This window comes from Haliotis rufescens, unplaced genomic scaffold (assembly GCF_023055435.1).
Source record: "Haliotis rufescens isolate VD_foot unplaced genomic scaffold, xgHalRufe1.0.p SCAF_9, whole genome shotgun sequence".
NCBI classification, from domain to species: Eukaryota; Metazoa; Mollusca; class Gastropoda; order Lepetellida; family Haliotidae; genus Haliotis; species Haliotis rufescens.
The window spans coordinates 11,734,665-11,748,474 of record NW_025964383.1 but is presented as its reverse complement, the minus strand read 5'-3'; the positions used below and the strand labels follow the sequence as shown (position 1 = coordinate 11,748,474).

At 38.6% G+C, this 13,810-nt stretch overlaps 1 protein-coding gene across 2 annotated transcripts in view; it reads left to right on the top strand.

The window, feature by feature from the left end:
- The first annotated feature begins 690 nt into the window (after nucleotides 1–690).
- LOC124118078 (5'-nucleotidase domain-containing protein 3-like) overlaps nucleotides 691–13,810 on the top strand; it is a 33,408-nt gene continuing 20,288 nt past the window's right edge. Inside the window, exons 1-8 of one of the 2 annotated variants that reach the window (XM_048390936.1) lie at nucleotides 691–848; nucleotides 5,195–5,370; nucleotides 6,792–6,866; nucleotides 7,782–7,837; nucleotides 10,349–10,439; nucleotides 11,688–11,756; nucleotides 12,207–12,263; nucleotides 13,492–13,552. In XM_048390936.1, coding sequence (XP_048246893.1) covers nucleotides 698–848; nucleotides 5,195–5,370; nucleotides 6,792–6,866; nucleotides 7,782–7,837; nucleotides 10,349–10,439; nucleotides 11,688–11,756; nucleotides 12,207–12,263; nucleotides 13,492–13,552 — 736 coding nt within the window. In that variant the 5' untranslated portion in view covers nucleotides 691–697. Of the gene's footprint in view, nucleotides 849–5,194; nucleotides 5,371–6,791; nucleotides 6,867–7,781; nucleotides 7,838–10,348; nucleotides 10,503–11,687; nucleotides 11,757–12,206; nucleotides 12,264–13,491; nucleotides 13,553–13,810 lie in introns of both variants that reach the window. The other variant, XM_048390935.1, reaches the window with a different exon arrangement.

Sequence of the window (13,810 nt, the reverse complement as noted above, 5' to 3'; positions counted from 1 at the left end):
TCATTGAACAATACTTTACATGATATTCACCTCACTGTACGATACTTTACATGATATTCGCCTCATTGTACAATACTTTACGTGATATTCGCCTCACTGTACGATACTTTACATGATATTCGCCTCACATGCAATACGATATATTTACATGATATTCGCCTCACTGTACGATACTTAACATGATATTCGCCTCACCTGCAATCCGATATATTTACATGATATTCGCCTCACTGTACGATACTTTACATGATATTCGCCTTACATGCAAAACGATATATTTACATGATATTCGTATCGCAGTACATTACATGTACTTTCCACGATATTCGCCCCAAAGTACCATCATTTACACATTTTCGCCCCACAAGGCGATAGTTTACACGGCATTCACCTCACATTGTGTTTTTTTTTCAAAATGTTCCGTTTCAAATTCTAAAATTCTCAGCTGGGCCCAAATACTCAGTATAATATTCCAATCCTTAAAAAATACTGTGACAAAATATATCTCCTGAATAGTTCCCTTAGACTGCTAATAATTAGTAATTACATCAACGATATCATATGTAGGGGTTAAAAAACATGGAGTCAGATTTTACTTCGATCGTATCGCGTTCATTAAATACATTTATAGCGGGTAACTCAATTGTTAGTGGTATGTATTACCTCCCCCTGATGGTTTTGACCTCCAAACATAAACATGGCGAGCTTACACAGATTCACGAAGGTCTTCTGCAAACGCGTTTCAAGATGCTACATTACAATATCAAAATCTTATTGCGCATCCTCAGGCCAGATGCATACGGATGACTTGTGGAAGGTGTATCACAAAAGAAAACAACGACTGCAAGGTAGATCCTTCTCTTCATCTATAGGTGTTTGTCCTGGCAACCGATTTGCATTTGGCAAATCATCGCCACGGCTCCAAAACTGCGCAGAACTGAGCGTTAATCTTCATCTTCCTGCCTTGTCAGATTTGACATCTTTTGCTTATCTGCTTTACAAATAATTACATTTGATGCACATTTGACCTATTCAAAATGTTTATCAGTTGTGGCTTCGCCTGCAATCCGTGGAATTTTAGCAGACGATTTTTTAGCCGCCTGCTCTAGAAGCTGTTAGAGGTGACATCTATCGTAGACATCGTGTACAAACCAATAACACAATGTTTGGTCAGGTTTTGATGAAACATCGGGGCATTATCAGGCGCAAAATGTTGCAATATGTATTAGCTTTTGAAAATAATGTATTATGAAAAGCATTAGGCCTAATTAACGGTTGTGAACACGTGGTTTGATCAGCCTATAAGGGTGTCTCATCAACAAGGCACCAAAGTTGCCTTGCATCAACAGAAGCAAATTGGCGAAAATAGCACCATCTACTTCTCTCACAGTGAATGGAAATACAGTTACTACATTGCATTTAACATACACTCAACATTCTCAAATTTTAACATTATGTTAGCAGTATTCAAACCATATGTTAAAGGGGCACTGATCTAACGCAATTCCCCGGGACTGGTTGTTGCTTTTGTTATTGTTTTTTCCAAAAGAGTACCCGGATGTATAGCAGAAATCTAGACTAGTTCGCGACCTCTGCTGTGCCATTCGTAAGCGCATTTGTCACTTTTATGGGTAGTAATAAGGGCGTATGGTCACATTGATCAACAAAATGAAATACAGTTTTCGAGATAATAAGGAAATGTAGGTATCTTTGTGGGTAGCATCGGTAATGGTGACGAAGTTTTGATAAGTCACTTGCTTGGTAATTTTGCGATTTTCGTTTACACTATTTTGACTTGCAACACAAAGTAAATATTTCACCTGAGCATTGCTTTTTTTATGGTGTGTATATTTTTTACTGTCAAAATGTGTAACATTTACAAATTTATTAAACGCCTAAATATTCAGTTATTTTACAAAGGGACTGAAAAACATTTCCATCTGTATTATTGTGATAACGAATTTCAAACATTTTGATGTTTTATGTCATCACCAAGAGACTGAAAATGTAATGTTGAAAAGTACATTTCTATGTTGTTTGGCTTCTAATCCCACATAATAATCTGTTGTGAGGTTTGTAGGCCCTTTTGATCGTCTTAATCAATCTGGACAGATTTTTTAGTCAAAACGAAATATTTACACATTTTATAAATTGCCTGAGAGAATCACATTTTACAAATTGACGGTAATATATACAAGCTTACAAAGGAAAAGACCTGTGAAACAACGTCTATCGCGCATTGAAGAATTTCCCAACCAAGAGAGAAACAAGGACGAATCGGTTCAATGCTACAGCAAATGAAGAAAAACAAAATGCAAATACCATAATTACAACCTACCCAATTTATGTGTATAAATTTTAGGCAGCTTCCTTGTTCGAGGAATGTATCCGTGAATATCCATACAAAGGAACAATAGTCCACTCGTCTGCAGCTGTACAAAGAAACTTAATCGATGTCACGTGTCTCTGTAACAATCAAATATTTTAAAAGATATATATCGTTTCGGGATATTGTAACCCGTGTTCGTTTCTCAACTGATCACTTGGATTGTTTCAGGTGTTTCACACAGGTGTCAAGTCTCAAGGGTCGGCAGAGAAAGCCCATGATAACTATTTTCATAACGTCCACGGTTCCTAACAAATCCATTGAGTGATAGATAACAATGACCAATCAATCAACGTATTGTCAGTTAACCCTTTGAACAAAGTAATTTGTTTTTACATCGGCACTTCACGCAATGATATAAGTGTATTCCCTTTGTTTTAGTAAACCTACACATGTAAACACTCACTTTTGACATATCCACTGTGCAAGATAACAGTGATTAATCAATCAACGTATTTTCTGTTAATCCTTTGATGACTAGGAACGATCCATTGATTTACCAAAAAATGTAAATCAACTGATCATTCACCTCTTGCTGGTCTGCCACGTGCATATTACATAACACACATTTCACCTCACTTCAAACCTGGATTTAGATTGAATAATTACCCCAGACACAATAAGTGCCAAATGGGAACCTTCGTCAGGTAATCTAAGTGGTGCTACCACTAATTGTACCTGTAATAAATTCATTAACTGAGCATCAAGTGAATGACGACAAATACACAAGTGTAGGGTTATACGAGAAAACGTGGATGACAACAAGGGAGTAGTAATCGTATTAGCGACGCAATCCAAAATCCCAAAAAGCTTTCACTGCATGGATACTTTTTTTAGTATTAATTTATAACCATCTGGGGTATTTCCAAATGACGACATCCGATGAGCTCCGCCGTTCTTTTTGTCTGTTTGTTTAGGCTGAAGAAATTAATTAACATGCGCCCTTTGTCAAAATCTTTATAGATCACAGTTAACTAATCAGTGTTTATGCAAAAATGCGTAAAACAGATATTGCCGCCAGCCTCCAAGTATATTCAGCTGTCCTTGCAGACGGTAGCCCAGGCTGGTCACGCTCAGTTGCGTTGCGTATCATCCGGGTACTCACGGTGAAAATAACAATAACAAAGGCAAAAACCAGTCCGGGGAATTGCGTTAGATCAGTGCCCCTTTAAGTCAACTTTGATACCACATGAATTCAAATTGGTTCATTTTCTAGGGCATTTTCTGATTGTCTTCTGCAAGATTAGGTGGAGATATATGTCCTAGCAAAAGTTGATAAAGTTGATATTATGTCCTAATTAATGCCATTTATCTCCAGCAAAATCCCTGTTACTATTTTATTTAAAATAAGGGTGCATGTTTGAATTTATCGTACGCGACGTAATAAGCGCCCAGGGTGCTCTCAATATTAGAAAAAGAAGACACATATTAGAGCCGGGCACTTATTACGTTGACTACGGTATCGTTATTTAAACTAGAGGATCCTCTCGCTTATTTCTTAGAGAATGATGAGCAACTAAGTGTGTGGTATTGATCATATCATGTCTCCATCATAAAGAACTGTTCACTTGAATATACTTCTAGAACATGACATACTTACCTAATTTGGCATTTTTATGGAGAAATAGTATTTATAGATATTTTGGTATGAATATGTAGTCCTGTTTTCGACGGGATAAACAATGCCATTTTAGCCAAGTCATGTTATCACCAATCTGCTGCTGTTTTCATTGGTGCTATTTTAGCTGGAACCATTATCACCCATTTGATCATTTGGTTGGAAGAGTGACACTTTGTCCCTGAAAAAATATGAATTTGTAAAGAAACATGAAACTACTTTTAATTTGAAATTTCCTTTGGAAAATCGAGACTTGTTTCATTTAATTAGGGCTATAGCTTTACAGTAAGAGTTGGACAGAAGGAGAAATAATATGTGAGACAGACTAGTTAGTTGGTTTCACAGTTTATTCACAACACTTCTACATATCAATGTTGATCATGGGTTTTATACATGTATCAGTTCGCAGCGTAAGAAATTGGCACTAGTCCTGTAGTCCTTATCAAACTGCCCAATGGTTAAGGTATCCTAAGGACTAGTAGAAATTGGCCAATTTTAAGGGTTTTCCTATATGTTATCATTATAAGGACTAGTGGTTGAAAGTTGAATATGATGATTTTTTTCTTCTTGTGTACATCTTCAAGCCAAATGATCGACAGTTTCAACCATCACAACTTTAGCCATTGTTCGTGAAGGCTATCGCAACTCACATAATTTAACTTAGACTAATGACTGTCGTTGTGCTACAATACGATCGCCTTGTGGAATGGGGCCTTGCACCTCAAAGTGTACAATCATGTCACAATACACGATGACGTAATTTGTGGAATTTTGTTGCAAGAGCCATCGGCGAAACAATGCCATGTGACATGACAAGGTTGCTGGGGTCATCGAGTGTACATAAGCTCCTCCCAGTGATCTATCAACTCCACACACAATGTCGTTGAATAAGCCAAGGGATGTTGAGAGCTTTCAGTATTTGTTCGTGAAACATGTTCTGAGAGTACATAAGCACGCGTTTAGGTATTACACAATGTGTAATACAGCTGTATGTCTATTAAACGGGTGATCTCTTCACGGGCAAGTAATAAATAGTGATTTATTGTAATGATGATGTTTGTGCCAGTGGTTGAAACTTATTATCTTCCTCTTATTCTCTGCAATTGCTCCAGCTTTTGCTAAAAACAGCATGACTGTTTACTATTTTCAGCACATGGAATGAAATAATAATTAAGGTGAGTTGATTTCAGAGAAATCCTTTGCTGCTGATGTGAATACGGAAGGTATATTTGCTAACAATGAGATCCACCTGGGAGACGTGGAGGTGTATGGGTTTGACTACGACTACACACTGGCTCACTACACAACACAGCTGCACTATTTGCTGTATAAACTGGGACAGCAAGCCCTTGTCAACGACTACAAGGTCAGTGATGCACTAACGTTCGTTTCCCACAAACAGTTATATGTTAAGAAATGACATTGTGGAATTCAGTCTTCATAGTAAATAAGTGATGTCGGTATCTGGTCCATGTCCTGTGAGCATCGATGCAGGCACAGCATCTTTGGGGCATACTGGAAATGAAAAGCCGGATTGTCTCCATGGCAGGTGTCGGTTGGTTGGTTTGTTGTTTAACGCCGCACTCAGCAATATTCCAGCTATATGACGGCAGTCTGTAAATAATCGAGTCTGGACCAGACAATCCAGTGATTAATATCATGAGCATCGATCCACGCAATTGGGATCGATGACATGCATCAACCAAGTCAGCGAGCCTGACCACCCGTTAGTCGCCTTTTACGACAAGCATAGTCACCTTTTACGGCAAGCATGGGTTGCTGAAGACCTATTCTACCCCGGATCTTCACGGGTCCCATGACCATGACAGGTGTAATGTCTTTTACATATTGTTATTCAGATTCAAAGCAAGGCTTTGTAAGCCATTCTTTATGGGGTATTTATCATTATAGAATAGAGATATGATATTAATAATCATGATAAAGAATGATAATGTACTTTGAGGAATTTTTTCCTAATTTTTGTCCCTTGAGGTGGTACTGTATTCGATTTTTGTCATTTCTTTGGGACACCCATTCTCTTGCTGAACTTTTTTTCAACCTGGAACCAAAAAATTAAAGCTTTGAGTCCTTGGACCCCCAAATTAAACATGTAAATCCTTGCTATGATACATGTTTTGTCCTACTACCAGCAAGTACAGAGATCATGTATGGAGATTCTAAATTACCATATTCGACGTAATAAGCGCCCAGGGCGCTCTCAAAAATAGAAATAGGGGGCTGTTATTAGAATATTATTTTGGTTGGAAAAAACAGAGTTGAAAGATAAATTGTGTGGTTTATGCTGACGGCCTGAACTGTTTATATACGACAGATATATTTTTCCTGAAATTTATGGCCCATAATTTAGGGTGTATATAACACACTCGTGCGATTATACATGAATAAATAAGTCTTGTGTACATTGATCAATCGGAAGGGGTGCTAGTTGGGATTGTTCACTTGCCAATATATTAGCAAATATCGCTGTGGGTGCTTATTAGAGCGGGGGCTTATTACGTCGAATATGGTATGTGTAAACAGCAATTAAATCTTATTCATTAAGTGATCTTTTGGTTGAAAAAATTAAGTGAAAGAATTTATATACAAAGGATCTTAGGGTGGTGGTGGAAGGTGGGTGTGTTCTTGAGGTTCTGTTTTCCCTTGTATTATTGAAAATATTAACAGCAGGCTTATGCTACAAAATTGCGGACCCCTTCACGTTCCTCCATATAATTACAAACACTGAACACAGAGTATGTAAATTATACTGAATATGATTTCTTTCAGTACCCAAACGAGATTTCCAACTTCAAATATGACCCAGACTTTGCCATTAGGGGGCTCCATTATGATGTCAGACAGGTAAGGTTGAATGAGCCCGAAGGCAGAAAATAGGGCTGGGACGGGTAACTCGGGTACTCGGGTCGGGTGGGTACTGAGTAGGACCCGGGTACCCACAGGACTACCCGGACCCGTGGTCAGTCACATGATATATTGTTTAAAGACAAACATTATCTAGAACTCTGTGGTTACACTACAAGTCACTAATGTTCTCATTTCTTTCTGACTATGCACCCATTCCTTCTAACTTTTCATATGGTTGAATAAAGATAAACCATAAGTCAACTTCAGTGTCTGCATGACCAGATTGTTTAATACATGTATCTAAATACGTTTTGCAAGTGCTTTTGTAAAACAATTCCCAATCGGACATTTTGTATCGCTTGAGACCTACAGAGGGTACCCGGGTAGGGTCAGGTAATAGGGTGGTGGGTACTCGGGTAGTAAATTTGGACTCGTCCCAGCCCTAGCAGAAAAGTTGCTGCATAACAGCTTATTGAAAAATATCACATTGAGTGTGGTTTATGCTGCAACCAGCAACATTTCAAGCATAAAACCGTTGTGTAAATTTTATGAATTTTTTGGAACTAGAAATCTATTTCTAACAACCAAAACAACTGGTAGATATCAGCCCAGGCAAATTTACCAGTTAGAGTTAACTGCCCATGGAATAACCAACATCTTTCTTGTTAGAGTTACCCACCCCTACATAGATGGCGTTCAGACATTTAGCAGCAGACGCAGTGTATTTCAGCAACCAGGACATTGGAGAAGAAAAAAATTATAACAGTTTCTAAATCAGGATTGTCAAAGTGTCAAGTCTATCAATGTTGGTGTTTGTGGGATGAGTATAGGGGAAATAATTCCCAGACAGCATGATGATATAGTTTCAATAGTTATAGTTGTACCTGCCTGAACGCTTGCTTATCATTTCAGGGACTTCTCATGAAGATTGACTCATTTCACAACATACAGTTGGGAACTGTGTACAGGTAAACCACCATTTTTTTTTTCTTTGTTTTGCAAATATTTAGGTGTTTTATTCATGAACATGTGCTATGTTGACATAACACAATGTCAAGTCATAACTCTCCTCCATGCTTGCCGTAAAAGGCAACTATGCTTGTCGTAAGAGGCGACTAACAGGATCGGGTGGTCAGATTGCTGACTTGGTTGATGCATGTCATCGTATCTCAGTTGCCTGGATCGATGCTCATGATGTCAATCACTGGTTTGTCTGATCCAGACTCGATTATTTACAGAACGCTGTCATATAGCTGGAATATTGCTGATTGAGGCGTTAAACAACAAACAAACAAAGAGCACAATGCCAAGTCATGACTCTTTCATGACATGAATATTTCATGTTTGTGTATGATCCTGATATAAATGATGTTTCAAGGTGTTATCATGTTCATATAAAGTATCATCTGACGTGATTATTCAGTGAATCACTGCAACAGATTTAACCTTATGCATTGTTGTTGACATGTAAGCATGTTTATGCAGTATCTGTGTAAATCAGACCCTTAAGTGTTTTTATTTTCAAAATAGGTAATTGTGATTATAAATAAACTTTTCTAAAGTTTCAAAAACTTGGCACAAATTTGACAAGATGATAAGCCTTACAAGTCATGCACTTTGGGGATAAGATAAACTTTAAAGAACATTATTACTTGATAACACAATTACACAACTGGTCGTGCGTACTGTGTATTGTTTTAAGAAAATTGGATTATTTAATTTGTATATCTTTTTTTAGCATGATTACATTCTTCTCCTGATAACTGAGTTCTGTATGCTCTCAGTGAGAAAACTACATAAAAAGGGAAAGCTTTGCAATGTTTATGCATTTTATCCCAACGAGCATTCATCTTTCAAGTGATTGTTAAATGTTGTCTTGCATTTTAACCTTTTTGGTTGTTTTTTATATGTTGTATTCGGTCTGTTTAATCAATATGCAACGAATTCCCTGTTTAAGGGAATACAGTACTTTCATTGTAATTATTCTTGTGCATTCAAAGAATTTGTCTCCTTATTTGTGAGGAACTGCAATGGTTGATCTGTGATTCCAAACTACAAATTGGTAAAAAATTATCATTATTGGTGCAAAAGCTTATATATTTTTTTATGGTCTTATTTTCAGAAATTCAGAGGTATCTTAACATTGAAATTCAGTGATTCTTCTTCCTCTTTGTTGGTCCTGTTATCAGTGAAATACAAGTCCCCTCAACAAAGCTATAACACCAGTTATCAATATATTAAGAAAAATTGTGGAAGTTTATGTTTCCAATTTAGAATATGTTACTGAGATTTTTGCTAGAGACTTCGAGGAGGTCTAGGCCATAGACTAGTAAACCTTTCGTTGTTTGAGGCCATCTTGCCGTGTGTTCCAGGGGCATGCAGGATGGCTGGAGACTTTGAGCAGGTCTAGGTCCCAGACAAGTAAACCTTCAGTTGTTTAAGGCCATCTTGTCGTGTGTTACAGGGGCATGCAGGAAGGCTGGAGACTTTGAGCAGGTCTAGGTCCCAGACTAGTAGACCTTTAGTTGTTTAAGGCCATCCTGTCGTGTTACAGGGGCATGCAGGATGGCTGGAGACTTTGAGCAGGTCTAGGTCCCAGACTAGGAAACCTTTAGTTGTTTGAGGCCATCTTGCCTTGTGGTACAGGGGCATGCAGGATGGCTGGATACTTTGAGCAGGTCTAGGTCCCAGACTAGTAAACCTTAAGTTGTTTGAGGCCACCTTGCCATGTGTTACAGGGGCATGCAGGATGGCTGGAGACTTTGAGCAGGTCTAGGTCCCAGACAAGTAAACCTTTAATTGTTTAAGGCCATCTTGCCGTGTGTTACAGGGGCTTGCAGGATATCTGGAGACATTGAGCAGGTCTAGGTCCCTAGACTTGTAAACCTTTAGTTGTTTGAGGCCATCTTGCCGTGTGTTACAGGGGCATGCAGGATGACTGGAGACTTTGAGCAGGTCTAGGTCCCTAGACTTGTAAACCTTTAGTTGTTTGAGGCCATCTTGCCGTGTGTTACAGGGGCATGCAGGATGACTGGAGACTTTGAGCAGGTCTAGGTCCCAGACAAGTAAACCTTTAGTTGTTTAAGGCCATCTTGCCGTGTGTTACAGGGGCATGCAGGATGACTGGGGACTTTGAGCAGGTCTAGGTCCCAGACAAGTAAACCTTTAGTTGTTTAAGGCCATCTTGCCGTGTGTTACAGGGGCATGCAGGATGGCTGGGGACTTTGAGCAGGTCTTGGTCCTTAGACTAGTAAACCTTCAGTTGTTTGAGGGCATCTTGCCTTGTGTTACAGGGGCATACAGGATGGCTGGAGACTTTGAGCAGGTCTAGGTCTCTAGACTAGTAAACCTTTAGTTGTTTAAGGCCATCTTGCCGTGTGTTACAGGGGCATGCAGGATGACTGGGGACTTTGAGCAGGTCTAGGTCCTTAGACTAGTAAACCTTCAGTTGTTTGAGGCCATCTTGCCGTGTGTTACAGGGGCATGCAGGCCGTGTCTGATGTGGAGGTGAAGGCCACCTACGAGGGGACGCATGTCTCCCTGGAGAAGATGAACACATTCTATGGAACAGTATGTACAGCTTCCTCTATCCTCAAATCAGATGCTGCTAGGGAACAGCCTGAAATACGTGTGGTAACATAAAGTTGGAAAATTGATGTTGCAAATTAATGTTTCCGTTACAACAGTTTTACAACGGATTTTCATTGAAATTGTGAATCATATTTTCCTCCTTGTTGCTCCAGTTTGATTTGTTCATTTGTGAACACTTCCAACATGTTGACTTGATATTATTGACTTTGCCTATTTGAGTATCACTTTGAACCTTTGATACTGTTTTATGAGTTCTGTTTTGGAAAGCCTTAGTAGAAACTTAAATTATGTATAAGACACATTCATGACATGCTTTGGTATACTAGCCTGGGTTTTACATTACCATAAGTCTGCTAGTCCGAGACTAGCAACATGCAGGAAGACTAGTAACACGCATGAAGGACTTATGACATTTCATTGTGGACTGCCACTTTTAGATTGCAACTCTAATTTGTGTCAGACAAGTGAAAATATCAATAAATTTCTATGTGAAAACTTTTATTCAGGGCTCGATTTAGTTATATAAAACATGCACCAGCGCGACCTAGTATTGAAAAATGCAACCTTATATTTATGTTTATGTGCACCAAGTGCATGTCAAATTTTAAATTAATTTTGTGTCTGACATACCCTTACTTGTCCAAACAAAATCTGTCTTTGAACACACTCAGTACCTCTAAAGTTGATATGTCATACTTCATCACTTATGCCTGTCTTAAAGCTTGACATCATCAAAATGTGTGTACTTATGTGCACATGTTCCTATTACATCTTACTGCAATGGGTCCTTCATTTATGTGACACTGGCAGCAGACCAGCCTGTGTTTCAACTTTGATAAATTTATCAGACTTGGGTGCAACCTGGTTTTGTTTGGTGCAACTTGGTTTTCATGTCAACATACAACTGGTGCAAGTAAGATCAAGTTCTTAACATGGAACCCTGATTCATTGACATACAACAGATACCAACATGTGAAATCTGTACTTGAACATTCTGCAACTTGTTGAATATGCTGATAGACCTCATTGCTGGTTTAACTTCTTTGATTTATTTGTCCAGAATTAATTTTCATCAATAACTGGACATTGTGCATTGTCTTGTTTAAAATTACTGATTGCCTAAATGTTGACACTCAGTATCTATACCTACTTATAGCTTTGCCTTTATCATTATATCATGTTATAACACAATGTTCAGAATCCTGACTTTGGTTTCCTGTGTTCCAGGGTCCCATGCATCAACTTGTGGATCTGTTTGCCCTGCCTGAAGTAACTCTCATATCCAATATCACAGAGGTTCGTACAGCCTACATTGAGTTGTGAGCGTGGTTCATCTTTTCCTCCACCATTAGATGTCTTCTGACAAAACCATCTGGTTGCATGAAAAGTGACCAATGGTATTTAGAAATATGGTGGCAGTAATTTTTCGCTCTAAACATTTCTTGCAGAGTGACTTTGTAAATTAAATGAGGACTCCCACATGAGATGCTGTATGTAGAATTGTATTTGTTGCAATTGGATAGAAACAAAATCTTAAATGTTTCTGTAGCATATTGTTTTGACAGTATTGATAGGAGTGTTTCATCTGATGAGGCTTAGTATATTAACTACCGTATCTGAATCAAAGAATAGAAATAAAATGAATATTGTAACTCTGATGCTCTTGTTAAAATTACCTGTCATTTTTTTGTTATATAATTTTATTAATTTATCATACTGTTGTGACCAATCTCACCTTCTTTTCAGTATTTTGTACAAAACAACATCACGTATGATCCTGAGTATGTGTTCTATGATGTGAGGGTAAGTACTGGTGATATCTGTCTGTTGTATTTAGTGAACAGCCATGGCTAGGGTCAATTATGGCTTACCTGCCCCTCATACATGACTGTTGATACATCTGCTACATAGACATAAAGTAAAACACTTTTTACCTTTGTCATAATGCAGGGATTGTTACAAGATTTTAACTTAGTGCCCATCTGGCAGGCAAATTGGGAAAAAAGTGTTATTTGTTCCAGTTCTCCTTTTCTTAAATCCAGATGTTCTTGTATCTTGATTTTACATTCAAAGCAATAATAATAATAATAATAATAATAATAATGATGATGATGATGATGATGATAATCTTCCTCTTTTTTGGTCTTGTTATCAGTGAAACACAAGTTCCCTCGACCTCTACAAAGACATAAATTAGTAATATTAGTTATCTGTATTAACGTGGATTGGGAAATTTGTAATTCCAATTTGGGAATTATATAATGACATGTTCCTGCAGACTTGAGGCTTAATAGATAGGTCCAGATAAATCCCTGGTAATGTAAAGTCATGCAACATCATTTGCTTAGACATGAGCACTGTGTACATAGTGATTCATTTCATTAAGGTCGAGAAACACATTTTACTTCTTTTCTACACGACACCAACAATCTGTTAAACTGATCAGTGTACTTTGCATTGATGAACAGTGCACTTATGTTAAGTCGTTTTAATTGCTTCAAAAAGAATTGTCCCATATGGCACAATAAATCTGTATTGGTTGGGATGGTAGATGATACACACAACAACAGGAACTGGAGATTGCAGTCATGGAAGACTATTGATTAAATGTATTGATGAATACAGGACTCAAGCTGCCTGTCATGTATGCTAACTCTTCTTTCCACACTTATCTATGATGTGTTGTGCCATCTACATGAACAAGAATCCTTGAATCCCAGCTTCAAATCCCGGATTTTCCCTGGTTATGAGCCCTGGTTTGTCAGCATGCTCATGTTGTTGTATTTTGCATCATGGTAAACAGCTAAGACCTGCATCAATTAAAAAGCCGTGATTTAAATGAAAAATGAACCCAACTTGCTCACTCACTCTTGTGGATGCTCCCCAATTGAACATGTGACTCCAACCATGATAACACAGTACCTGGACAGCAGCCATAGTTGGTCGTGCTAGAAGATACTAGTGTATCTGGATGTCTCTAGTACTGCAGATTGTAGAGTCATAAACTGGTTGTGTTCCGTCTCTGTTACAGAATGCTGTCCAGGGTGTCCACTCCTCTGGGCTGCTCCATCAGAAGATCATGGAGAACCTTGGTGAGTACTGGGACAGTGCATCTTTGGGAGTCCAGAGTAGATAGGTTTCCAGGGGTGAATGATTGTCATAAAGGCAGACTGTTGGAATTTCAACAATTTCAGGTGACATGGGGGCAGGGAGGGTTGAGGTGGTGGTGGTGGCGGGGAGGATTGTGGTGGTGGTGGTGGCGGGGAGGGTTGTGGTGGTGGTGGTGGCGGGAGGGTTGTGGTGGTGGTGGTGGCGGGGTGGGTGGTGGTGGTGGCGGGGAGGGTTGTGGT